The sequence below is a fragment of the Verticillium nonalfalfae genome (genome assembly GCF_003724135.2).
Source record: "Verticillium nonalfalfae strain VnAa140/NRRL 66861 chromosome Unknown scaffold_20, whole genome shotgun sequence".
In the NCBI taxonomy this organism is placed as follows: Eukaryota; Fungi; Ascomycota; class Sordariomycetes; order Glomerellales; family Plectosphaerellaceae; genus Verticillium; species Verticillium nonalfalfae.
Window position 1 is genome coordinate 254,268 of NW_021167245.1, and position 25,861 is coordinate 280,128.

The window sequence follows — 25,861 nt, forward strand, 5'->3', positions numbered from 1 at the left end:
GTTGTACAAATGAATGATTAATCTACTTGAGCCGCACGTGCCATTCTGAGGTTATGCAAGTAACGGTTGGTATGGGGGGGTGGGGGGGCTAATAAGCTCAGATATTTGATCAGGTACCTACCTAAGGTACCTACCCGGGTAGTAGACGCGACCCCGCTAAGTTCCAACACGATTGGATGGCCGCGTTCTGCACGTCGCGACAGCCCAGGACGCGCCTGGGTGAGGAATTCGCGACTGCAACATCGAGATGTACACTCCTCCCAAGGCGATTCATTGCGCACCAGCTTCACATTAGCTACAAACCCCGACCTAGCTCATAGACTCACCACTTCGTTTCTCTCTTGACTGCAAATGCGCTCTTCTCCATGACAAAACTGCCCTCAGAATCGACAGGGTGTCTCTGAGGGTGGCGGCACTGCCTGTCCCTCTACAAGCTATATGTGTTGACGAACTAGCATGCGACTCTTCCGGTGCTGATTCACATGCCACCGCTGTCGCCGCGCTCAGCGCAAGCTCCCTTTGAGGGCATTGCCAGTCCACCGTTGTCCCAAGTTCCGGATGCGTACTATAGCAACGATGGTACGGAGCAAGTCGAACCCCTTGGTTCAACCGTTTATTAACTACTCTCGCTAGACATCGAAATCCTTTACAGCGTCGTCTCCAGGGCGCAGGAAATACTCAACAATTTACCTGAAGGGGAACAGTTGGCAACAAATGCTCTTTTCAGCGCATACGATGAGGTGCTACCTCTTTATGGCATCGATCCTGAAGAAGATCATCATCTCTCACGACTGGTCTTTCGGATAGGAGGAGAACGTGGGGTAGGTTCCCTGCTGGACAGTTGTCGAGATGTCCTGCTCCGGATGGGAATTGAGCTCGAACTCGACTCGGATAGTGCCACTGTGTCTTCCGCCGCATCGTCGCATGTTCGCGCCGATCACCTCGACGTACGTGACACAGGACCTACCGATATTGCAGCTTGGAATTCTCCGGACGATCCCACCGATATTCAGAACAAGAATATTGCTAGAAGGATAGGTGGCAGAGGTTCAAACATCTCTGTTATACCAGACCATGGCTCGTCCCCTGCTCCGGTTTCCCAGCGTCTGGTAACAGATCCTACTAGACTAAACCATGAATTTGTCGTCCCTGAGCTTCGAGTACGCAGTCTCGAGTTGCCGGGAGAGCAAATAGCCGTCCGGCATGATTCTCACAACGAATTCCCATCAGCCGATGAGTCTACAAGCTTGCCCAAAACCACCACCCCCGCCATTGATATGGGCCTTGATGCAGTTCAAGAAGTTCGACGCCTTCCCGTCCGAATGCGATCACCGATTCCTCCACGGCCTTCTGCTCACATCACCTTGGACTGGTCGAAGGCTTCGAACACAAGGCAACATCTTTCTGATATTTCCGATAAGGAATATGCTACCCAGCATCCCATCCACCACGATAAGGAGAGCCACAATAGAGCTGCTCATTGGCAAGCCAATAAGCCTACTGCCCCGCGATCCCACCATCTCCAGGCTAATTTTGATGAGATACATCCTGAGGGTTCTTACCATCGTCTTAAGAGAAGAGCGTCCAGAGCCTGGGTCCTTCTGCAATTAACTAGAGCCATTTCTCACTGGGCTGCCTTTTCCGACGAGAAGCTTGAGCGTGCGGCTGTTGCACGGCGACACATCTTACGAATCAGGTATTTCTCTCCTTGGTTTGTAGACGCAGCCGAAAGTAAAAAGACACGGCACCAGAAGGCAGTGCATAAACACGTGGCCACTTGGTCAAGTCTTTCATCCCACACTGTAGCAGCTGCGCAGAACCGCCGTGGAGAGTATGAGCGACGGCTACTACAACGAGTGATGAACAAATGGACGACAAGAACGGCAACAATAAACGCGAATCTTCCCAGGCCGCAATCAATACTTTCGAGGATGACAAGCCGTACGCTGCAGCAGTGGCAAGACCACTGTCATCAAAGAAGAGGTCTACTAGACCTAGCGAATCGAGCTCAACACCTCAACGCCTTCACAAGGCTCCAGACCTCGCATGACTGTGAAGAGGCCCATCGAGAAGCAGCAGTTCGCTTTCAACGCTGTTTGTATATTTTCGAGGCTCTGCGACTCTGGACTCTTGTAGTACGTGGTCGACAGCTCCACGACGAATTGCAATTTCGAAGTATCAACGCGCTGCTCCGCCGCTGGCGTGATCTCAGACAGGACGAATGCATCGCAACTAGACATGGTTTGACCCAATCTCAATCACTGAGCGCCAGTCCGAGCTTTTTGCTGGTCCCGAAGGACGCTGCTAGTCGCTTTCACCAGCGTGTCTTCATGAGTGCTGTACTCAAGACCTGGCGACGTGTAGCAGTCACTGACGGTGCTGCCCTCTATCACGCCTCGATCCACGCGACTCATCAATACGCCCATCGAACCTTGATGCGCTGGTACACAATCGGAGACAGGGACATTGAGCTCGGTCAGTGGGCGCATCGAGCACGGGTGTATCTTGGATGTACCAAAATGCTCCAGACGTGGAAACAAGCCGTGCCACGATGGTCATCGTCTGTGCAAAGAGCCTATGTTCGTTGCAGGTGGCGTCACAAGGCACTGATAGCAAGGAACAAACTCTCGCAGTGGAGGGCCAGCTTGCGGTATATTGATGTCGTGGTAAGTGCCACGAAATCGGAGGAGCGCCATGCGAACTGCAGTCGCATCCATAAGACTCTTGCATGTTGGCAACATCAGTGCCGTTTGCAACAAGCAATGGAATCACCAGCTTATATGCATGACATCTGGTTGAATGAGTGGACTGTCTCCTTGGAGGGTCAACGTCTGGTCGAGAATGAGGCCTCCAACACGTGGGCTCTGGGGCTCAAGTCCAAAGTTTGGAGCAAATGGCGATCTGTCTCTGTCCAACTACACTCGCAGCTGTATATTGTGACGGACGTTACTGAGAAGAACACCAGAAAGTCTGTCCGTCGGATCCTTACGCGTTGGAAAACACAAGGTGAGACGCTTCATGCGCCCGAGCCCATGTCCCTTGCGGCGTCTTCCTATGGTCTATCGCGTGGCAGCCGTGTTCAGGACTCAGTACTGTGGTCAAAGGCCCGATCAGGTCAAACAGCTGCATCATCATTCTTGGGTAGTCGGGTTTGGCCTGGAGACGTGGAAGAGGACTTTTCGGAGCAGCCAACTTCAGAATTGGATGAAATGGGAGACGTGATTAGCACTCCAACACGACGGATCGAGTTTGAAGGATCACTCGCACGGCTGCCTACGACAACACCTCTAGCACCACTATCGACACCTTTTGAGCGTGAGCTCCGCGGACGTTACGTCGCCAATGGGCGAATGTCACAGTTGAATCAGTCGGCGCACTTGACGATCAGAGGCACACCGCGACTGTCCGCGATTGAGGCACGACGCATTGCGGAACAGAGAAGACGCAGGCGACCAGGATAATGATTTGGCTTGACGATACCCCATTAGACAAGTGATACATGATTTGAAAAGCAGCATATTTCTTAACCTAAGCGGACCATTACAATGAAAGCATGGCGGTTCTCATTTTCTGGTATTAGCTGGGCCCATACATTGTGTTTACATATCTTATGCATATAAGCGTGCACCCTGAAGCTGCAAGGTGGCGTCATTCCTCTCGGTACCTTTACACACGTACCTACCTAGGGGCGTGTCGAAGTAGCCAGCCTTTGGACATGCACCGAGCACCCGCATGAGCTTGATTCCACTTGTTCAGCACGAGAAGAGTTCACGTGGTTGATTTTATCCAATTCAGAAGCCTTGTCACTGGAGGCTTTGCAGCACCTTAACAACAACACCAGCTCCCTTTCAGCACCGCGTTCTGATCTGATCTCTTACCTGGCACCCATACTCGATCATTCCACAGAGTTCCGCTTCGAGAGCCATGCGACTTCGATGCAGCAACGCATAGGATGAGAGGTATCCTACCAGGGAGACCCAGGTCCGGGCTCCAAGCTTTGGCGACAGGCTTCTGGGGGTCAAGACAATATACTGTGAGTATCATCACTGAGTATATATGGCTAGGCCCGTTCGTTCTAACGTCATTGCGACAGGTATACATCACGGGCAATGCCTTCGCCATCCTCGACGGCCCTGAACAACTTGTCCAAACAGTCTACGACGACGACGAAGCAGCTCTTCTTGCTGTAGCATTCGACGAATTTTCGGGGAAAATAGCAACATGCACGGGGTCAGCCGTTCGAGTCTACAAGCCTTTGGGACACGCAGAGGACGCACTCAAGGTTTGCGCCGACCACTTTCACGGCTTGTTTCTCCAAAGCTGACAGATATTCTGGATCAAGTGGGGACTGCAGTCGTCGTTCCTAATCCAAACAAGCGAAACAGATCCTTGTCTATCATGGGGAGCTTCAGAAGAGCTCCTTGTCGCCGCATCGACCCTGCGTCTATACCTTACAACCTCAGCAGCCCCGTCGTGTTTCTGGGAGAAGGCACTACCAAATGACGCAAAGTCTGCACAGCTTTCTTTCGACTCTGCCTACATCGCCGTCATTGGATCTCACGATACAATCGTTAAGGTTTGGCGAAGGCTTACCTATGGTGCAGATGAGGTCTGTTTCGACCTTGCGTGTCTACCTCATCCCGATGTGGTGACGAATATCCGGTGGCGCAAACCATATCATACAGAACAAACAATCGACAACATTCTGTACACCACATGTATTGATTTCGTTCTTCGAATCTGGACAGGGTACGATTCTCACTCGAACCAGCAACTCCATCTGTGGGCACAGGTGGACCTTGCCTGGTCTGTAGAGGGTCAAGCCTTAAGGTCAGCGTCCAAGCTCTCCCCGGCCCCGGTGCTGTTTATCCTTGATGGGAGAGAAGTTGCTGCTGCTGCCGAAAAGGCGGTTCAGGGGCACCCGTCGGGTGAGCAACTGCCAGAGGCGGCCGTGCAGCGCCTGATCGGGGTGGCGAATAGGAACCCAGAACTTTGCTTTGTTCTCGGCGATGGTGATACCATGTCCGCCTTGGCTTTAGAGAATGTTGGCTCCAGATCACAGAAGCTCAAAGTAACCAGCGTCGCGTACATCAACTCACAGGACTTTACCCCACGGCAGGACTTTCCTTCTATAACGCACGATCTTCATGTTGAAGTCCAGGCATACTGCGCTCGCGACACGGGTCGTCTCCGAATCTTAGTCCATGAGTTCAATGGCAGGATTCGCATTTTCGAGACTGACCTGGTGGATTTAATCGACCCTGATCTTGCTTGTCATCAATTTGATAATCGATGTACTTGGTCCGGCCATTCGTCACCGATCGAGAAAATAGTTCGCAATTACAGCGGGCGATCAGTCGTATCAAGGACAGCTGATGGAGAGAGCGTTGTCTGGACACATTCTGGGGGCAGAGCGACCTCTGGACTATCCCGGCAAAGCGTCGTACCGGAGGCGGGTCATATACACCGCATATGTGTCCTTCGGAAAGGTCGATTTGTTGTGTTCCTGAAGCATGAGACAATTTCCGTATGGGACTGTCGCCGTCAAAAGGCGATTGCAATGTGCCACCAGCCGTATGAGCTCTCTGGAAAGCCTCTGTGCCTCCTGAAATTACCAAGACACCATCGAGACGACTATAGAACCGTCCATATTGCCACAATCACTTCAGAGCAGAAGGGCATTGTGTGGCAACTCGACTTGCCACCATACATGGCGCCAGATGCAGCCTCTCAGGAGGGCTCGCGTGAAGCGACTCTCATGGAGTTCTGCAGATTTGAGCTGCGAAATATCGAGGGGCTTGCTTATGTATTGCCTGTTGATCCCGCAGGGTCTTCCCCGATTACGACTGGTTTCTTGGATGTGTTTGCGAAGGACGTTGCCATTTCCTACACTCAGTCAGGTCGTGTTGACTTTTGGACAGCACGTATTGACAACGCTGACAAGCGCGTAGAGTGGCTGTCAACCTGTTGTTCGGAGACTGGTCTTGCAAACCCAGCGCTCGTGAGCGGTAGCACGCTCAAAAAGGCAGCCCTTGTTGATTCTTCGCGATCGCAATTATCCATCTGGGATATTGGTGGTGCCCGCCTCGAGTTTTCCCAAGACTACGAGGCCCACCACACGATCAGAGATCTCGACTGGACCTCAACCCCAGATTCGCAGTCTATTCTGGCTGTTGGCTTCCAACACCGGGTTGTCTTGTTATCGCAAATGCGTTTTGACTACCTCAATAAAGGCCCTGCCTGGGCTCCGATCAGAGAAATTAGCATACGCGAGCTAACTCCTCATCCAATCGGTGACTCTGCTTGGCTTGGGGACGGCCATCTCGTTGTCGGTGCGGGTAATCAGATGCTGATTTATGGGAGAAGCTTTGGTCTCGCCGATTCCAAGGTCAGTACCTTGAGGCTGCCACAGAAAAAAGATGGTGTCTGGGACCTATTTGAGGCTGTACAACGACTCAACGGGCCATTGCCGATATTCCATCCCCAGTTTCTGAGCCAGTGTATATTGGCGGGAAAGACTACCTTGGTACACCAGATCCTTCTCGCGCTACACCAAACATTCAAGTATCACATTCCAGGCGAACATATTGACGACTATCTCGGCATGAAACTTGATGTGTTTTACATGGACACGGTGCGTACAGTGTACCAGCTTCGATACGACTGAATACTAACATACATGTACCTAGGTTTCGTCGGGAAAGGTGGTCAAGCAGCAATCCGATTCCTATTTAAATCGCGGTGCCTCGGATGATCCAATGCAAGAAACCTTCACGGAGGATGTTGCTGCGGCTATTAATGAGCGACTGACCAAGGTCGGTCTCCCACAGTTGTCAGGACAAGAGCAAATGCAACTAGCCGACATCATTGATTGTGTAGGCTTGGTCGACAAACACCGTCGCTCATTAGACGAGGATGGTGCTAGGTTCATGCTCTTCCTTCGCCAACACGCCTTGCGCAAAGGGCGTATTAGCGAGATCAATATTTCTTGGCGGGAGATCGTGTGGGCATTTCATTCTGGCAGCCAGGACATTCTGGTGGATTTTGTGATACGACAGTATCATGGGTCGCTTCTTTGGGAAAGTGCCAGGGAAAGTGGTATATTCATGTGGCTGACTGACACTAATGCTATGGTAGGTCACTGTAGTTCCTCGCCTGACTTTTGCAGCTGACAATAATGCGTAAATTTAGAGGGCCCAGTTCGAGATCATCGCTCGGAATGAGTATACCAAGAGCGAGATGAAAAACCCAATTGACTGCAGTCTCTACTATTTAGCTTTGAAGAAGAAAACTGTTCTTCAAGGGCTTTGGCGCATGGCAAGCTGGAACAAGGAGCAAGGCGCCACACAACGCCTGCTGGCCAATAACTTCGAAGACCCGAAATGGCGAACGACGGCACTTAAGAATGCATACGCATTGTTGAGCAAGCGCAGATTTGGTGCGTCTACATGGAGCACCGATTTGACCACTGGGAACTGACAAGAAGAACAGAATATGCAGCGGCATTCTTTCTCTTGGCGGACCATCTAACAGACGCTGTCAATGTTTGTCTGCACCAGCTCAAGGACTTGCAACTTGCTATTGCCATCGCCCGAGTGTACGAGGGTGACAACGGTCCAGTCCTTCGGAAGCTCCTCGAGGACGAAGTCCTCAATGTCGCAGCTCGCGAGGGGAATCGCTGGCTTGCCTCGTGGGCGTTTTGGATGCTCGGTCGCAAAGATATGGCCGTCAGGTCGCTGATTGTAAGTCGCGGTTCTTGAGGAAGACTTCGAATCATGACTGACATGTTGTGGCAGACGCCCGTATACACTCTTCTAGAGACCCCGGTCGTACCCGACTTGAGGTCTAAGTTGTTCCTGACCGATGACCCAGCCTTGGTAGTGCTCTACTCGCAGCTTCGACAGAAGACCTTGCAGACCCTTCGAGGAGCATCCAAAGTAACCCCTCGGATTGAATGGGAGTTTGTTCTTCACAGTGCCAAGCTGTTTGATCGGATGGGCTGCGATCTTCTTGGTCTGGATCTTGGTAAGTTATACCCGAGCGAGAAAAAGTCTTGGCTCTGACTTGCGTCGACCAGTCCGTAACTGGGAGTTCCCTCAGCCGGCAGCAACGACAGGATCCTTGCTTGGAGGCGAGGCCAACCCGCTGAAACTTCTGAGGAGGCGAAGTTCTCTCGTGGTGGATGACATGCCTTTTTCAAGCTTGCGCAACGAGGTACGAATGGTCGAATCTGGAAAGGGACAGTCGGGGAGACATCAACCACCCACAATGTTTGAAGAACCAGACTCGAGCTCGCTGCTGGACAGCTTCGGGTTCTAGGCGTCAGTGGTGGGTTAACGATGTCTGGGGTGAGAACATTTAATGATCAGAATGCTCAGGGAGGGTAGTTGGGGAAACAGCATGAAAACGATAAATTTTGATGAACGTCCTATGATGCTGCGTCTCCTTTGTCTGAAAACATCAAGTACCTATGTTGGGAATGGCGGGGAAGTGCCCCTGTTCGGCTGGTGTCAGTACCTGCGTCCTTGAAAACGATGGCGTCGTGCCACAGGTTGCCGGGTTCGGGTTAAGCCACCTCCCCTTAAAGGTACACCTACCCAGGTACCTAGGTGAGGTACCTTTAGCACTGAGAAGGAGAAGTGGGTCCAAAAGAGGTCCAGGCGACACTCGTCGTGACGCGCCCTGTCCCGCTTCAATACCTACCTTAATGTACCTAATTTATCATCGTCATGTGCTTTCTCCACTCATACCTCATACTCTCACACATATGCGTCGCTCGCATCAGCTACCGCCGTTCGTTCAGCTTGCCTGTGGTCCATGTTAGCATGATTTTTGTATAACATATCCGACGCTCTTTGAACAGCGTTTCCAATTATTTCAGGACATGATGTCGCGTCGGGACAGCACCGCTCGCAGCGACAGCGACGACGCTCGTCGACGCTTACTTCCTTCAGTACCTGAGCCAGTACCTGAGCCAGTACCTGAGCCAGCACCTGAGCCGAGTCCTGGCCTTCGCAGTCCAGAAGGCCGCAGAACAAAGGTGTCGCCGCAGATTCATGGGCACAGCTTCACGTTTCGAGGTGTGGCCGCAGGACTTGCGGTTGGCCTTGTCATTTGTTTCTCCAACATGTATTTTGGCCTGCAGACGGGATGGGTCAGTACCATGACCATGCCGGCTAGTTTGATGGGCTTTGGTTTATTTCGGTCACTTGCGCGCCACCTAAGTTTCCCATTCAGTCCGGTCGAGAATGTTCTCGTCCAAACAGTAGCTGGAAGTATGGCTATCATGCCACTGGGCTGTGGTTTCGTAGGAGTGGTACGTTTCGTCTGCCTGTCTTGTTGTGAAAAGCAACCTGGACCAAGGCGGCTCCCAAGTATATGCACCACCAGTTCGGAGACCGCTGACCTCGTGAAAGCTGCCAGCGATGAATTATCTCCTCACGCCCGAAGAGCAGGGGCCGATCACCCTCGAGGCATGGAGACTCATTGTATGGTCTCTTGGTCTCTGCTACTTTGGTGTTGTATTCGCTGTGCCCCTGTAAGCCCCTAGACAAGACACGCATCTTGCCCAAGCTTTTGCAGTCGCCTCCTCTGACATGACGTTTACTAGACGACGACAAGTCATCATTCGCGAAAGGCTACGTTTCCCAAGTGGCTTCAGCACAGCGGTCCTCATCGGAGTGCTCCACGGCAAAGACAAGCCGGCGACATCGTCCGAAGTAGACTCGCCGGCAGCTGGTGGCTTTGCGAGCCTTGTGCCACCTGCTGACGACGAGACCGATGATGCTTCAGAGGATGCTCCATCCACGACCTGGGCGGAGAACGTGCGCCTGCTCGCGACATGCTTCGTAGTATCAGGGGTCTACACACTCTGTACATTCTTTTTTCCCTCCATCCGCAACATCCCGATTTTTGGCACCGCTATAGCTCAGTCATGGCTATGGACGCTTAATCCCAGCCCTGCCTATATTGGACAAGGAATCATCATGGGCCCAGAAACAACACTACATATGTTGCTGGGTGCTTTTGTCGGCTGGGGCATTTTGTCGCCACTGGCTAAGTCACGGGGCTGGGCCCCGGGCGCGGTCGGCGACTGGGAGACTGGCAGTAAAGGCTGGATTCTGTGGACTTCTTTGGCCATCATGCTCGCAGATGCTGTGGTCAACCTAGCACACCTGGTTGTTCGGTCGCTGTTCTCCCGCTTGAACATCAATAAGCCCCCCGTCACGCTACGCAGTAGCTTGCGTGGCGTCTGGTCGTTGGCGACAGGTGGTCCGCGCCAGTATTCAAGGAGATATTCCGCCCTCCAATCGGAAGACTACGACGATAACGATCCTCTCCTCGGTCAAAATGCATCATCTGAGTCTTCTGGGTCTGGGGACGGTTCCCGGGACCGTCACATTTCAGTTGGGGAGGATGTGGAGGACGCGCCGCCAGATCAACAAGTTGGCGGCAAGACGGTCACAGTCGGCCTTTTCGCGTCAATTTTACTGTGCGTAGTTGCCGTACGCATTGTCTTTGGCAATCTCGTTCCACTCTATGCCAACATTGCCGCAGTACTACTAGCACTTGTCCTCAGCATCATGGGGGTAAGAGCGCTTGGTGAGACCGATTTGAATCCGGTTTCGGGAATCAGCAAGCTGGCACAGTTGTTCTTCGCCATAATCATCCCACAGTCTCACAAGACCAGTGTTCTAATCAACCTTGTCGCCGGTGCCGTGTCCGAGGCGGTAAGAATTCCCTAGACTCACCATCTGGTCTAAATCGGGCCCAATCCGATCCTATACTGACAGGGCTCAAGGGAGCTTTACAAGCTGGGGAGCTGATGCAGGACTTGAAGACGGGACACTTGCTAGGTGCGGCACCACAAGCGCAGTTCTACGGTCAGATCATTGGGGCCACGGCTGGTGCTGTAGTTAGCGCTTTTGTGTATCGACTTTATACCGCGTCAGTATCCCGGACTGCCTGCAATTTTTCAATAGGAAATGCAAGAAGAACTAATCCACTGTGTAGCGTCTACCCAATCCCCGGTAGCCTGCTGCAGGTGCCGACAGCTTACGTATGGATATTCACAGCAAGATTGGTGACAGGCGAAGGCCTGCCAAATATGGCGCGAGAGTGGGCAACTGGCTTTGGTATTGTCTTTGCAATTACAACTGCTATCAGGGCTGCTGTTCCGCCCGAAAAAGGCTGGAGGCCATTCATCCCCGGCGGGATTGCTGTTGCCGTCGGTATGTTTGGCTAAAACCATGGACCAGGGGGCTGATCACGTCGGCCGACAATAACTGACATCGACATAGGCATGTATAATGTTCCATCTTTCACGCTCGCGCGAGTTTTGGGTGGTCTGCTCAACTGGTACTGGTCCTCTGGTCGATTCGGTAGTGGACAAGGTCGATCAAAAACGTCTCTCATCGTCCTTGCATCTGGCTTTATCCTCGGCGAGGGATTCCTCAGCGTCGTAAATCTGATCCTGCAAACTCTCAGTACGCCTTCTTCGAGCTGAATGAGGTCTCCAGCTGCCTTTTTCCATTCCCAGTTGCAGCATCCGGCAGTCGGCCCCTCGTGGTACCTGCCCATGGTCAAGTCTTGACAGAATCAGGAGAGGCCAATGTGTGGCGGGCCAACTTGCGAAAAGTAAAGATTCATGCCAGGAAATCCTGTCCATACACACATCCATGGTTTGGTTCGTCAGCGCGCGAATGGCTCGTCACTTTGTCTGCCAGGATAACTGTAGATCAGATACCTTGAACGAGCAGATGCATGAGCCGATGTTTAGCCCGCACATCTGTGGGCCGAGAAAAGGAGGCCAGGAACAGGCAATAACGTCCAGCGGCCCATCGCACTGCACAGTTGTGGTAGATACTTCAATTTGGATAAGCGGTTACAACGATGTATTAGCTATGACAAATTGAGTTATGGAGGTGAAAATCCGGACTTGTGTTGGTTGGTCTTGAGCTGGCCCTCACTCACTGGCCTGTGAAAGCCCAAAGGTGGGTAAGTGGAGCAGATTAGCCTAGGAGCTCTGTGAGTTCATGACCAGCTCTCACTGGCTTGCTGTGGAAAAGATGAGTTGTAGTGAACGTACCTACCTAGGGTACCACTTGGGGTATTGGAGGTAAGAGGACCTGTTTTTTTTCTCAAGTCCCCATCCAGTTGTTCGACACCCCAAAGTTGGTGTGGCCTGCTGGCGCAAAGTTAGACCCCACCACATCGCACATGGTCAAGTTTGCGCCCAACTGCCTCAACTGCGCCAGCCTGTCACCAGCGCATTCTCCAGTCATGGCCCAGAACAAGCTGAGAAACGACGAAGCGATGAGCTCGACAGAATCGAACAGCTCTGGCGGCAGCGATGCCGACTGGGATGACGCCGAGTCGGATCACGAAGAGCCACTCGCCATTGTTTCCCTGTTGGACGACGCCGTCTTCGCCGACGTCACCAGCATGCTGGAGCACTGCAAGAAGCAATACGACTTCGACTTTGTTGAGGCCCAGAGACGCCTAGCCCTTGACTTCCACGGAAGCGTCAGGCTTGTCAACTTCAGTGTGTTCATACCCATGTCCAGCTCGAGCCTCCGCACACGCCTGATAGCACATCCTGCACACCCTGCACATCTTGCTAACACGAGTACTAGTCCGTCAGAGGGTACTTGACGGTGTTTCTCTGCCTGTACCCATCCGGTTGGAGGATATTGATCATGACCAGTATCTGAAACCCGTTGTGGAAGATGATGCTCTCATCATGTCTCTAGACGAGCTGCATGTTGATGACCATGTTGAGCCGTTGAGTAAGGAGGGCTCCGTCTTGACAGGTGAGGTGCCATCTACACAGTCGCTCCTCGCCAGCAAGAGCGAGCTAGAGCGGGAACTGGCGGCCGTCAAAGCGCAGTTTGCAAACTACCGCACTGCCGTGGAGCAGACACTGGACCACCGCTGGGGCGACGACACCGATCCTGGCCCCGCAGCACCGCCCCGAGACCAGTCGCAGTATTACTGGGAGTCGTATGCTGATAATGGTTGGTATTTCACTCTGCACGGCTGTCGTCTTCATTCAAATCAGACTCGCTGATCCTTTGACCCAAGATATCCACGAGACTATGCTCAAGGACGTTGTTCGTACGGATGCCTACCGTGACTTCGTTTACGAGAACAAAGCACTTTTCAAGGGCAAGGTCGTTCTTGACATTGGCTGCGGCACTGGTAAGATCAAAATCCTCAGCAAAGATATAGCGTGCTTCGTTGGCAATCTAACCCAGCGCCAGGCATTCTTAGCATGTTTTGTGCCAAGGCTGGTGCTAAAATGGTGTACGCTGTCGACAAGTCTGATATCATTGACAAAGCACGCGAAAATGTTTACCACAACGGCTTGTCCGACACTATCACCCTGCTCAAGGGCAGGATCGAGGACATCAGCCTTCCTGTCGACAGTGTAGACATCATCATCAGCGAGTGGATGGGATACTGTCTTCTCTACGAAGCCATGTTACCTAGCGTCCTTTATGCTAGGGACAAATATCTGAGGCCCGATGGCATACTAGTCCCTAGCGTGTCTACCATATGGGTGGCGCCAGTATCAGACCCAGAGTTCGTCGCGGACCATGTTTCCTTCTGGGACGACGTCTACGGCTTCGACATGAAGGCCCTCAAGGCCGGAATCTACGACGAAGCCCGCATCGACGTTTGGCCCTCCTCGACCATTTGCGGCGCGCCGGCTCAAATTTCATACCTTGACCTTCACACAGTCAAAGCCGAAGAGCTGAACTTTACTGCGCAGTGGAACTCGACTCTATCTCGCGACATTGCTGCACTCGACGGATTTCTCATCTGGTTTGACTGCTTCTTTACTAAAACCAGGGCGGAGACCATTCCACCCGGAGTCGAGGCCAAACCCAGGACGGGCAAGGATCAGTCGCCCGTTGTCTTCACCACCGGACCATACGGACCTGACACTCACTGGAAACAGGGGTTCCTGCTAGCGGATCAGAGTAAGGGATCCGTTGCTGTGAAGTGTGACACGAAGGTGTCAGGCCAGGTCACCTTCAAGGCGCCTGAGGATAACCCTAGAGCGCTGAGGATTTCCACTACATGGACGACTGGTGACACAGAACAGATGTCGCAGACGTGGAAGTTGCGGTGAGACAAGAAGCCTGGGGCTTCGGATATGCGGGGATTCGGGGATCACTATGTAGTTCAGGATCATTTTGAAGCTGCAGAGTCTGACACCTTCAATCTTTTCCAAAGCCGCCCGCTCAAGTAAGCCTTGTGTCGTGCCGATATCCTTGATAGGTTGTTTGGAGATCTCAAGCAGTCTTGCGACTCGCTGTCACTCGCCCGCTGCCCGCCTCGTCCTCACTTTCGCCATCATCGTCGCTCTGCTCCTGCCCGTCTTCGCTCTCGTCCTCGCTTTCTTCATCCTCGCCATCAGAGACCTCCAGTCCGATCTTCCTCAACCGAGCCTTGAAATAATTAGCGCTTCAATGTATAAATGTACAGCCCAGAAATACGTACCTTGTACTTGCTGACCTTGTCTTCGACGTCGGCAAATACCATTAGCAGGTCGTCCAATTCTGTCTGTATTGCTTGCTTGGCGTTAGTAACCTCCGCTAGGTTGGCTGCAATCTGTGCCGATCAGTTAACATCATATGCCCAAGCCTATCTACGTTTCATGATGGACACTACATACCTTGAGGCCGTCCTGTTTGGTTTCATCCAGTTCTTTCTCGAGGCGCGCACATTTGCTGACAGACTCTTCCGCCAGGTCAATCTGCTTCTCGAGCTTGGCCAAGCTCTGTTGCTGTGTCAGGTTTAGTCGCGCGGTATGCTCCTCTTGCAGTGTATGAAGCTCCTGCGCTTTATTTTTGTTCGTCTGCATGTTCCTTAGTGTTGGCTCGACAGCGACGCAGCACGGTCGTATATACCTTCATAAGATCGACTTCTAGCCTGCTGATAGTGGCGCGTAGATCCGCGGCTTCGGCGTCGGCACGACGTTTGAGTCTGCCAACCTCAACTTCTGCAGCTTCACTGGCTTTGCTCAGTTGCTTTTCATGATCGTCGCCAAGTGAGGCCATCTTTCGTCGCAGTTTCCTACTGCAGTTAGTCATCGAGACTGTGTCGGCTTCGGCTGAAAACTTACTCTAACTCGGCCTCGCTCGTTTTTTTCGTATAATCGATCTGCCTTTTGTAATCTTCCTGAATCGAAACTAGTTTGCGACGCTCAGCCCTGTACATATCAGTTGATTGTTGCTTCAGGGTGCCACGCTTGATGTGCTTACTCCAACTCGACTTCTTTAGACTGGATCGCTTGCTTCAGTTGCCGAGCGTGCTCAGCCTGCTCGGAAGCAAGCTGTTGACGCATCTTACTGACCAGGGCTTAGTAGGGCTTCAAGGTTGGTGACAATGACACGTACTCTAGCTCAGCAGCATGGTCTCGCCGAACGGCCTCAACCGCGGCATTGACCTTGGCAATATCAACGGCTGCATTTTCTCGACTCTTCCGATGGTCTGCCTGTTCTTGCCCAAGCTGCCTCTCAAGAGTAGTAGAGGCCATATGTAACTCATCAAGCGCTTTGCTTTTCTCTCCTAGCTGGGCGCGTAGGGAGTCCACCAGATCTCGCGAGATGCCTTGTTGCACGCCATTTGCTGATACGGGAATTTCCAGGCCAGGATCTCGATCAATGGCCCGCAATAGCCGACTGTAGTTATCTTTGAAGAAGTCCACAAAAGTGATATCAAAGAACACTTCAGGCAGTCGACCCGGAGAGGATGGATCAAGCTTCTGAGGGAGGACTTCAAAGTCGCGCATCAATGGGTTGGTTCGCAACCTGCTAAGTCTGTCAATGAACTTTTCCTTTCCCAGCCGAGAGAGTAGGATTGCGTGAAGGCTAGCTCTGGGAATAGGGGAGTCCTTGGTCGAGAACTCGTAAATTTCACCCAGAATCATGGCACACAGTCCTTGAACGATTTCGTCGGCTGGGCCAGGCCGGACGACTACCTGTATCAGGCCTTGTATATTACTGCCTTCGGCCAGAAAGTCGTTGACAGCCTCCAGGTCCTCAAACATCCAACCGAGAAGGAGGATCAAATATCCAGTCGCAACCCGGCTGTCCTGTTCACGACCGAGCCCGGAAAGGAGATGAGCAGCAACAGACTGAATACTAGTGACTATTTCTTCGCCATCTTCTGCATCACCCTCAGTCACTGCCATGGCAAGACTTTTTGCTTCAGGGTTGTTGAAGAGAAGATGGAAGGTGATTATGGCAGCAAACCAGGGGCGGTAAGGATTGACAATGGCGTCGTCGTTGTAGGGCCGAAGCAGGACAGCGAGCACATTAGCTGTCTCGTCAAGGCCCGTTTTGTAGCCTTCAATTGCTCGTTTGAGGAAGTGAAGGCGTATCTCTGCGTGATCAAAGAAGTAGGCTTTGAGGCAGTCACAGGCTGCAATTCGCACGTCAAACATGTCATTGGCCGAGACTGCGAGGGTCAGATCAAGTAGTCCGTCAATGACATATACTTCGGGATCTTTATCCGGGCCACCCCCGTCTCTCGCCCCTGAGCTGGGTTGAGAAAGGGGAGAGGGGACTTGCAGTTGTGCGAAGCTCTCCTGTAGAGTCGTATTGCCCTTGATGATGTCGGCACATGTCACAAGCGCCTACGCAATAGATCAACGAACGGCCTGAACAAGTCGGCATGTATGTGGGGAAACGAACCTCGGCTTTGACTGGCGTCTGTACCGCTGCACTGAAAGAAAGACGAAGGGCGTGGTAAAGCAAGCCATGTTGCCATAATGCCAACTGGTTTTGGGCGGTGCCAACAGCACCATGCACAAGTAGGAGGCGAACCACGGCAAGAAGGGCATAAATGTTACGACCCCGTTGTGCTTGAACCCACCCTGCGACATCATCAGCCACAGCTGCTTGTCCTTGTAAGACACCTTGCAGCAAGGTGGCCAAATTTTTGACTCCACCAGATTCGCGAAAAAGGGACTGGTTCGATGCGTTCGCCCGCAATAGATTTGCCAGGAGGATTAGGCAATCCTCGACAACTCGACCTCCATCAGCCAATGATCCATCCAGTGCTATAATAGAGAATAACCTGTCAAATGCGTTCTCGAAAGCAACTAGCTTCTGTATGTCCGCCGATGAGGGGGTAAGAAATGTCAAGAGAGTGATAGCTTCGTTCCTAATGGCATCGCGCTGGTCATCGAGAACGGCTACGAGGCGAGAGATTCCCAGTGGTGCTATTAGGACGCACTCTTCGGTCCTCTCTGCACGAGCTGCCAAGATTGCCGTTAGAAGCTGCAGAGAATACAGTCGGGAGTAAAAGTCTGCTCCTTCGAGTAAATCAAGCAAAAGAGTGATGTTATCCTGGCGTTGCGTGAACTCGTCTGCTAGCCAGAGAACGATCTCGTCGGAAGCTTCTGGGCTGTCTTGGTTGGGACTGAACAGCATCAGCAGTGTTTCCAACACAACCTTGACTGTATCAACATCTTCCCCGTCGTTACTCAAACTGCCAATCAAGCTTCGAAGCGCCCCTGAGGCAACTGTGGCGGGAAAATCTTTGGCAAAGCTACGAAGACCAAGAATGGCTGCACGTCGATCTTCCAACAATGTTGCCGAGCTCAGGCGACCACTCAGGACGGATATGGTATCGCTAACCGACTGTTTCGCCGGAGCTGTTGAAATAGAGGAGAACATGATGTCTCTTGTGCCTTTGCACCCCTTGTTGCTTTCCTCGTCAACGCGACTTTGGCGGCGTGAATGGCGCGTTGCGGTCTAGAGTCGCGAGAATCGATGAGGGCTGGGTTACCACCATTCCGTGCAGATGAATCGAGATCGTGCAGGCCCCTCGAGAAGATCAGTCGTTCCAGACAGATGACTGTGTTCACGTTTATGGCAACGCTCGGTGACCGTAGACTTGCAACCCGGGCTGGTGCCAAACAAATTAGCAAGTTATCAATATGCAACGTGCCGCCTAGGCCTGGTGTCGACTTCATAGGGTTCATTTATAAACATTGAACAGCTAGCGCAATGGCAAAGCTCCGTAGCTCTGGGAAAACAACTTGGCGCACGACAGGTGGTAATTAGAGAATATTGGAGTGGAGCGGACTTACCTACTTGTCTACCTACCTTGCTCCAAGGCACAATGTCACGATCGGGAGCCAGCAGTTCGCGTCTACTCGATAGGGCATCCCACCTTTAGGTTGCTTCGTAACCCCAGTTGATCAAATCATGCATTACAAATCCCATGCTACGTGTTCGAGCTGGGCGTGGATTCTCATCGCATTAACGGGGCGTCTTGTCAGTTGAATCTTATTCAAGCTTAACCGAGGTGGGCACCTATCTACCTGTCGATACCTCCTAGGTACCACGGTGCCTCTCTTACCTGCACTTACCTGCACGTTCCATGCGTCTTGTCAGTGCTCGAGATTCCATATTACTAATCATAATCTTATCTCACTCGTAGGTATCCCAATGCGACCAACAGCCAAACTTCTAGCGCAGATGGCACGCGTGACTACCTGGTAGCGTACCTTACCTACCTACACAAAAGAAGGCAAGGTACTTCCCAATCAAGGCCAGCCAGTTTTTTCTTTGCTCAGCATTCCCAAGTCAGGTCGAGTATATCTAGCTGCGAATCCTCCTTCCTGGATCCTCCAATCCAGCTCCAGAAAAGCTTTTTAGGACTGCAGAGGCAGTGATCAATTCGATTCGGACGACGAAAGATTGCCGTGCGATTACACTCCACTTCTTCCAGGTCCTCGTTCTCGTCTTGCAAGACTATCACGCCGCTCGTGACAGCAATTCCACACACGCGGCGCCTCACCCACCTTGCAGTACGCGGCAAGACTACGTCGATAAAATTAACAGAAACTTTCCCGTCACCAGAGATTATATCCCGGCGTCGCCCACGTACATTCACTATCAACCAGAGGTCTCAGCGGCTCGCGCGACTACACCGTCACAATGGGCATTCCAGCTGCGTTCAGATGGCTATCGAACAAGTACCCGAAAATCATCTCGCCTGTAGTGGAGGATCAGCCGCTACAAATCGAAGACGGGACGACCATTCCGGTAGACACCACCGGTCCCAATCCAAATGGAGAAGAACTGGACAATCTCTACCTTGACATGAACGGTATCGTTCACCCTTGCTCGCATCCAGAGGATCGCCCTGCCCCCAAGGATGAGGAGGAGATGATGCTCGAGGTTTTCAAGTACACCGATCGAGTAGTGAACATGGTCAGGCCACGGAAACTACTCATGATCGCTGTTGGTAAGTCATCAAGGGACTCATAACCGTCACGATCCAGATATTTACAGAACTGACAATAATTCAGACGGTGTTGCGCCACGAGCAAAGATGAACCAACAGCGATCGCGTCGATTTCGCTCTGCACAAGAAGCCCAAGAGAAAGAGGTCGACAAGCAGGAGCTTCTCAAGCTTCTCAAACAACAAAATGGCGGCATTTTGCCACCTGAGACCCTTGAAAGCATGAACAAGAAGGCTTTTGATTCAAACTCGATCACACCTGGCACCCCCTTCATGGATACACTTGCAACCAGTCTGCGTTATTGGTGCGCATACAAGCTCAATACTGATCCTGCTTGGGCTCGACTCAAAATCATCATCTCCGACGCTACAGTTCCAGGCGAAGGAGAGCACAAGATCATGAACTACGTCCGCTCTCAAAGAGGCTCGCCAGACTACGACCCCAATACCCGGCATGTCATCTATGGCCTGGACGCCGACCTGATCATGCTGGGTCTTGCTACCCATGAGCCACATTTCCGCGTACTGCGAGAGGATGTTTTCGCACAAGATGCCAAGGCCAAGATGTGCAAAATATGCGGTCAAAAAGGACACGATGCGCGCGTTTGCAAAGGCGAGGCCAAAGAAAAAGACGGCGAATATGACGAGCAAGACAAGGCTGTAGCCTTGAAGCCTTTCATATGGCTTCACGTATCCATATTTCGAGAGTACCTCGCTATTGAGCTTGATGTACCTGACTTGCCGTTTCGATTCGATCTCGAGCGCGCAATAGACGACTGGGTATTCATGTGCTGCTTCGTGGGCAATGACTTTTTACCACATCTGCCGGCCCTAGAAATCCGAGAGAATGGTATAGACGCATTAACAACCATCTGGAAAGAAAATCTGCCTCATATGGGTGGCTACGTTACCAAGGACGGCCACATCGATCTGAAGAGGGTACAGCTCATCATGGACGGCTTGGCGAAGCAGGAGGACGCCATTTTCAAGCGGAGAAAAGAGCAGGAAGATCGCCGAGAAGCCAACGCCAAGCGGAGAAAGCTGCAGGACGAGCGGAGTGGCAGAGGGGGCCGTGCCGACGCCAGCGGGCGCGGGCGCGGCAAACCACCTATGGACAACGCATCCTCCGGGCTGGCCTTATTTCCTGTCTCTGGCTTCCCCAATGCTGACCCCAGCGCTGTGACACATGACATGGTTGTTGGGCGCTCGTCGAACGCCAACATCAACGCGAATGCCGCCAACAAAAGCGCCGCCAATGTCATCAGGGATCGAATCCAAGCATCGGGAGCCCAGGGCAAATCGGCAAATGGTGACGCAACAACCCATCCAAAAGTCCAAGTACCTGCTGTAGCCGAAGAAGGTGCAGCCGCAGCAAGCTCTGTTGTGAAACGCAAGGCGGATGTTCTGGACGGCCCATCGCAATTAACACCCAATACCGGACCGTCCGCCGCGGAAGAGGCTGCGATAGATCACGTTCGAATGTGGGAAGAAGGTTACGCAGACCGCTACTATGAGCAAAAGTTCCACGTCGATCGTAATGACGTCGCCTTTCGCCATAAGGTCGCACAAGCCTATGTTGAGGGGCTTTGCTGGGTGCTTCTCTATTACTATCAAGGCTGCCCGTCTTGGGATTGGTACTATCCCTACCACTATGCGCCATTTGCGGCTGATTTTGCCGACTTGGACAAGATCGAGATTAGCTTCGAGAAGGGGCGAATCTCGAAGCCTTTTGAACAACTCATGAGTGTTATGCCAGCTGCATCTCGCCGTGCACTTCCAGAGGTCTTTCATGATCTCATGCTCAACGAGGACAGCGAGGTCATAGACTTCTACCCCCAAGAGTTCGAGATTGACCTCAATGGCAAAAAGTTTGCTTGGCAAGGTGTTGCTTTGCTTCCTTTCATCGACATGCCGCGGCTTTTGGCAGCAGTCGAAAAGAAGTATCCCTTGCTCAGCCCCGAGGATGCTGCGCGTAATGGAATTGGTAGGGACGTTTTGTTGCTGTCCGACGCGCATCACGAGCTTTATGAAGACATCACGAGTCATTTCTACTCCAAGAAGCAAGGCGCCCACACCTTCGGGTTGAATCCTCGGACCAGTGAAGGCATGACCGGCCAAGTTGAGAAGATCGCCGACTATCTGCCGCACGGGTCCTTGGAGTATCCTTTAGACAGGAAGTCAATGCCCAGCCTGGACTACGACCGATCCCTCAGGTACGTTTGACCCTAAACGATCATGTCAGATACACCCGAAGCTCACCGAAGAAAAAAAAATGACAGTGTTTATTACGAATTCCCAACTACAGCCCCTCATAAGTCCATGCTCTTACGCGGGCTGAAGATGCCTACCACAGCTCTTGGTCGGTCTGACATAGAGCAGCTGAGGAACAAGTCCTCTCGCTCGGGTCGAGGCGGTTGGGGCGGCGCCCCTTCAGGACGGTATAATGACGGTGGGCGCGGTCGAGGCCGCGGAGGCGGCTACGGTGGTCGTGGTGCCTTTCACTACGCAGAATCTGGAGCCAGGGCCCAACAACACTCCTCACATTACCAGAACGGTTCCGCCTCCCGCGACCACTATGGCGCCCAGAAGGCACCACATCCGCCTTCAGCGTGGCAACCACCACCACCAGGTCACCCTGGCTTTGGCATGGGTCTTCCTCCCCCACCCCCCCCAACACACTTCAACAACGGCCGCCCGAGTACCTATGGACTGTCTCATGGAAGTCACGAGGCATCTCCGCCATACCAGAACTCGTATCCCGCCCGAGAAGACTATGGATCAAGAGGTCGTGGAAGCTATCAGGCAAGAGGAGCTGGGCGTAGTCAGAATTACCATGGCGATAGACAACAGCCCTATCGGAGATGAGATTGGCAGAGGTTAAAACCCGAATTTGCGGCTACTAGCGAATAAAAGCCAACCCAGATAGGGCTTACACTGTAGGCTGCCATCAGACATGTTCCTTTGATCTCCGTCATCTCAATTTATATCACTTCATCGTTGTGTGACGAGTGCTACCGAGACACATGGCATGGTATGGCGAGCTTCGTGGCGAATTTGGCAAACTTGGCGGTTTCATGCAGTACTTGAGTTGCCATTTTCCCAGTCAACACGAAGGACGCACGGCCATGTTCAGCATTCCATGTCATGTCTCGATTGAATCAGTATCCATGCGCACCCCGCATGATTCCCCTTTACCCTCGTAGGTACCTAGATAGGTAGTTGAAGGCGACGGTACCTGGCCAAGCCAGCCAAGTGTGGACCCCTCCTCCTCGCACCCATCACTGACCCACCCAATCTAGCCAGTATGTCGTGTACACACCCTGCACGCACCAGCTGTCCGGCCTGAGCAACAAGACCTACCAACACACCCCATATCCAGGAACAATCGGTATGAACTTCGACGCTTCCTTGGCCAGCAGCGATGAACGGTGATGCAGGACTCGTCGGATGTCTGGTCGACAGGATTGCCACCCGAGTGAGTGAATCGGTCTCCTCCCCGTGAAATCAACCTTGTCCCCTCTCTTGTGGCATTGATATGCTTACAGCTTGCCTTTGGACAGCTGCCACATCGTACCGGAACCCAACCCCGCGAACTAGATCAGGACGAAATAGTCGCTAGCACCCGAGTGACACTTGTCAAGATTAGCGCCACGAATATAGCAGCGATCCTGGACTCGCTGATCACCCTTCTTGAGGAGCTTGGTCGAGGTTACAAGAGCTTCTCTTCACGTCCTAGCCACGTTGTCTCTTCCGAAGTCTACGTTTTAGCCCTGGCAAGTGACTGTTGCGCCGCGCATTGGGAGGCCGTCCGCTCCAATAGTTTGCGTCAACTAGTCAAGCAAACCCATACAAGGCGTGGGTCGCTGCAAGTTGTGCCGACGCCCCTGGATGATTCCCTGGTCTCGCGCCTACTCAATGTCCTGAGGAACCTTCTCAATCCGACCCCTGATGGCTTTATTCTCCCCGCGCACACCATCCTCGGCCGTTGCCCTCGTCACTCAGAACGAGATGCTCGGCTCGAGACTGGCGCCGACAGTCTTTCTCAGGATGATGTCCTCGCGACTGACAAATACGATTTGACCATTTCACCAGTTTCCGTGGAAAGTCATGCGAAGACCCTTGTGGAGTATCTCACAGCCTCCTCGTGGACCAGCGTCTTCGACCATCTCAGGAAAGTCGTCTACACTATTCGGACGACTGGAGTAGCTCAGCAACAGCCTAGCCAGCCTCCTCCCGTGGGCGAAGATGACAGGGCAAACCTAGTCGCGATTCGCCTGATCTCCTTCTACTGGGTAGACAGCCAGAAACTTGGCCAGGTCATCCAAGAGATATGCTCCAGTTATCTCCATCTCCGAAGGCCATTCCAGACTGCAATCGCGGCTGTACTTCCCTTGCTGGTTGTTAACTGGCTTGAACGGCATCCTCATGAGTTTGTACAGTTGCACACACTGCATAAGCGGCTTGACGGTGGGGCTGATACGCTCTTTGACATGACACAAGCTATTGTGGATAATGGTCGAAAGAAAGGCATGATGTTCGCAATGCAAATCACATTGCTTCTTTTGCTCCCTGACGTGTTCGAGGTAGCGAGCAATCTACGTGAAGCCAAGAGCAGCAGCATGGCTAAGAAGACGGCATTCCTGGACGGACTGAGGAAATCGTTGCGTAACAAAAATGAAGCAGCAGCCTACTGTCTAGTTTTGTTGTTACGTGCTGCTCGTCATTTTGATGCCGAGGACGACACAGCCATCGTGAGCTTTGCTCTCGACGTGCAGGATGAGGTCAAGGACGCAGTCTTCCGACGATCTGCACCTAACGCGGACGGTTCGCACTTCGAGCAGGACTTGCTGAGCGCAGCATTCGTGGGTCTAGCTCAACTCAATCCTGAGAGTGGCCTGGACGCGCTGGCTGAGACCTGTCTTGCTTCGGGCACTCCTACGAGCTTTCGACGAGCTGTTGTACAGGGCTGCAGTTACCTTGCCAGACAGAACGACTCCCACAGGTACGAAGCACTGTTTGGTACAGCAACTCCTTATATGTTGAGTCAGCTCAAGGTATGTCAATTACTAGCCTAGGATAGTAGAGATTCGTATTTCATCCTGGTCGGAAAGGCTGATAATACTACAGGACATTGCTGGACTGTTGTCAGATAACTCGACTCTCGACATCACCATACAGGCCTTGGATCACCCTAAGGCCCTCATGGCTTGTAATGTGCTTGACTTCCTGGAAGCTTCCCCGCAGTCACTTCTCGAAGTAGAAGAAAGAAAACCAGGGTCAACAGCACCAGCGCACAGCATGTTCGAGGCATTTCTGTGTCTTGTCTTGTCATGGGACCCTGGCGTAAGGGCACATGCTACTAGGGTAGCGAAACGGCTGTTCGTAGATCGTGCTGTTATCGAGGATCTCAGATCACAGGGCACCCTCGACTCTTCGACCTTGAAGATCAGTTTCTGGAGGCGCAGGTTAGTTCGACACCATCGTGCAACCCGCTGTGACTTTCCCTCCCGCTCCTTTTCTTAACGAGCTGATTCGGGTGTAGTTGTCGGCTCATTGTGAGCTTATGCGACCAAGTAATGGTAGGCGGAGGCAGCATAGCTGTGAGGGCAATGTACGACTATCTTGCTGCAAGAGTTGTGCTGTTGAACTCTCTGCGGGTAAGTGCTTTCGCTTCCGATTGAATAACCACCCCTGACTTAACTAGGAACTATCTGAAGTACCCGGTGACATCCCTGAACTGCCGACAGCAGCCTCCAAGACCGAAACGACCCTGTTGGTGGCTTTGTGTTCGGCTGACGTTGAAACGTGTCGATTAGTGACGTCTCTGGTCGCCACCTCACTAGAGGCCAACGAAGCTGCAGAAGCAAGCCCTCAAGCTGCAAAAGTTCTAGCGCCTTTGCTTCGAAACAGTGACATATTCCGTGAGCTTGGGTCTGGTTCATTTCGTTTCACGGGCCTTGTCGCTTTTCAAAAGCGCATGCGAGGCTTGTTGAGACGGCTGCAATACCCAACCATTGGTATCCTCGCAGCGTGGGAGCATGCATTTGAGAGGTGGTTGCTTCTCTCCAGGGAAGTCTCCTCGACACCAGCAGATGCTATTGAAGACAAGGTATTTTCGGAATGGCGCAATCACTCTGGTTTTCTTGCATCTCTGGGTGGCATCTGCGTCGCCAACCCCGCCATCATTCTTGAGGAACCTACACTGAGCAGCGCGCGGTGGATTGACCAATTACCTAATGACAATCATGAGGAACCACTCCTTGACCGGTACCTGAGGCTGAGTATTCAACTACTGGGTTGCAACAACATCAGGGTTCGAGAAGCGACCCGGGAGGTTCTGTCTAGCGACATCTCACCCACACTCTACCAACCTATGTTCAGGGCCCTCGAATCTGAGCTGGAGGTTCTCTTCACGGGAGCTTTAGCTCCAAGCGACCAAGCTCAGGACATTGAAGTCGCGTTTGCAGAGCAAGCAATTTCACTGCTGAAAGCTCTTGTTGAACGACTCGATAGCCCCTCAGATCTGGGCGCCGCATCATCTGTACATCTTGGTGCCTTGACTCTGAGCTTTACCAAGTTCATGGACAGTATG

The 25,861-nt window shown here is 52.4% G+C and overlaps 5 protein-coding genes across 5 annotated transcripts; 4 read left to right on the forward strand and 1 right to left on the reverse strand.

Annotated features, from left to right (window-relative positions):
* Positions 1-482: 482 nt before the first annotated feature.
* Positions 483-1,113, forward strand: D7B24_003640 (uncharacterized protein; the record flags this gene model as incomplete). The annotated part of the gene is made up of 3 exons (XM_028637827.1): positions 483-579; positions 634-947; positions 1,039-1,113. 3 exons carry the CDS (start codon positions 483-485, stop codon positions 1,111-1,113), a joined length of 486 nt encoding a protein of 161 aa, XP_028497246.1.
* A 2,839-nt stretch (positions 1,114-3,952) lies between these two features.
* On the forward strand, positions 3,953-11,506 carry D7B24_003641 (uncharacterized protein; the record flags this gene model as incomplete). Its single annotated transcript, XM_028637828.1, has 17 exons — positions 3,953-4,033; positions 4,094-4,282; positions 4,343-4,473; positions 5,641-5,895; positions 5,952-6,001; positions 6,579-6,634; positions 6,690-7,133; positions 7,192-7,438; positions 7,492-7,742; positions 7,797-8,025; positions 8,078-8,214; positions 9,146-9,316; positions 9,417-9,538; positions 9,611-10,730; positions 10,802-10,947; positions 11,014-11,231; positions 11,301-11,506. 17 exons carry the CDS (start codon positions 3,953-3,955, stop codon positions 11,504-11,506), a joined length of 4,053 nt encoding a protein of 1,350 aa, XP_028497247.1.
* A 713-nt stretch (positions 11,507-12,219) lies between these two features.
* On the forward strand, positions 12,220-14,137 carry D7B24_003642 (uncharacterized protein; the record flags this gene model as incomplete). The annotated part of the gene is made up of 4 exons (XM_028637829.1): positions 12,220-12,544; positions 12,636-13,002; positions 13,061-13,200; positions 13,263-14,137. The coding sequence occupies 4 exons, from the start codon at positions 12,220-12,222 to the stop codon at positions 14,135-14,137; spliced, it is 1,707 nt and encodes a 568-aa protein (XP_028497248.1).
* A 163-nt stretch (positions 14,138-14,300) lies between these two features.
* On the reverse strand, positions 14,301-17,693 carry USO1 (Vesicle-mediated ER to Golgi transport protein; the record flags this gene model as incomplete). The annotated part of the gene is made up of 8 exons (XM_028637830.1): positions 14,301-14,456; positions 14,509-14,619; positions 14,684-14,866; positions 14,919-15,084; positions 15,134-15,220; positions 15,273-15,359; positions 15,408-16,618; positions 16,707-17,693. The coding sequence occupies 8 exons, from the start codon at positions 17,691-17,693 to the stop codon at positions 14,301-14,303; spliced, it is 2,988 nt and encodes a 995-aa protein (XP_028497249.1).
* Positions 17,694-18,962: 1,269 nt separating this feature from the next.
* XRN2 (5'-3' exoribonuclease 2) lies at positions 18,963-21,492 on the forward strand (the record flags this gene model as incomplete). The annotated part of the gene is made up of 2 exons (XM_028637831.1): positions 18,963-19,272; positions 19,337-21,492. 2 exons carry the CDS (start codon positions 18,963-18,965, stop codon positions 21,490-21,492), a joined length of 2,466 nt encoding a protein of 821 aa, XP_028497250.1.
* Positions 21,493-25,861: the final 4,369 nt, after the last annotated feature.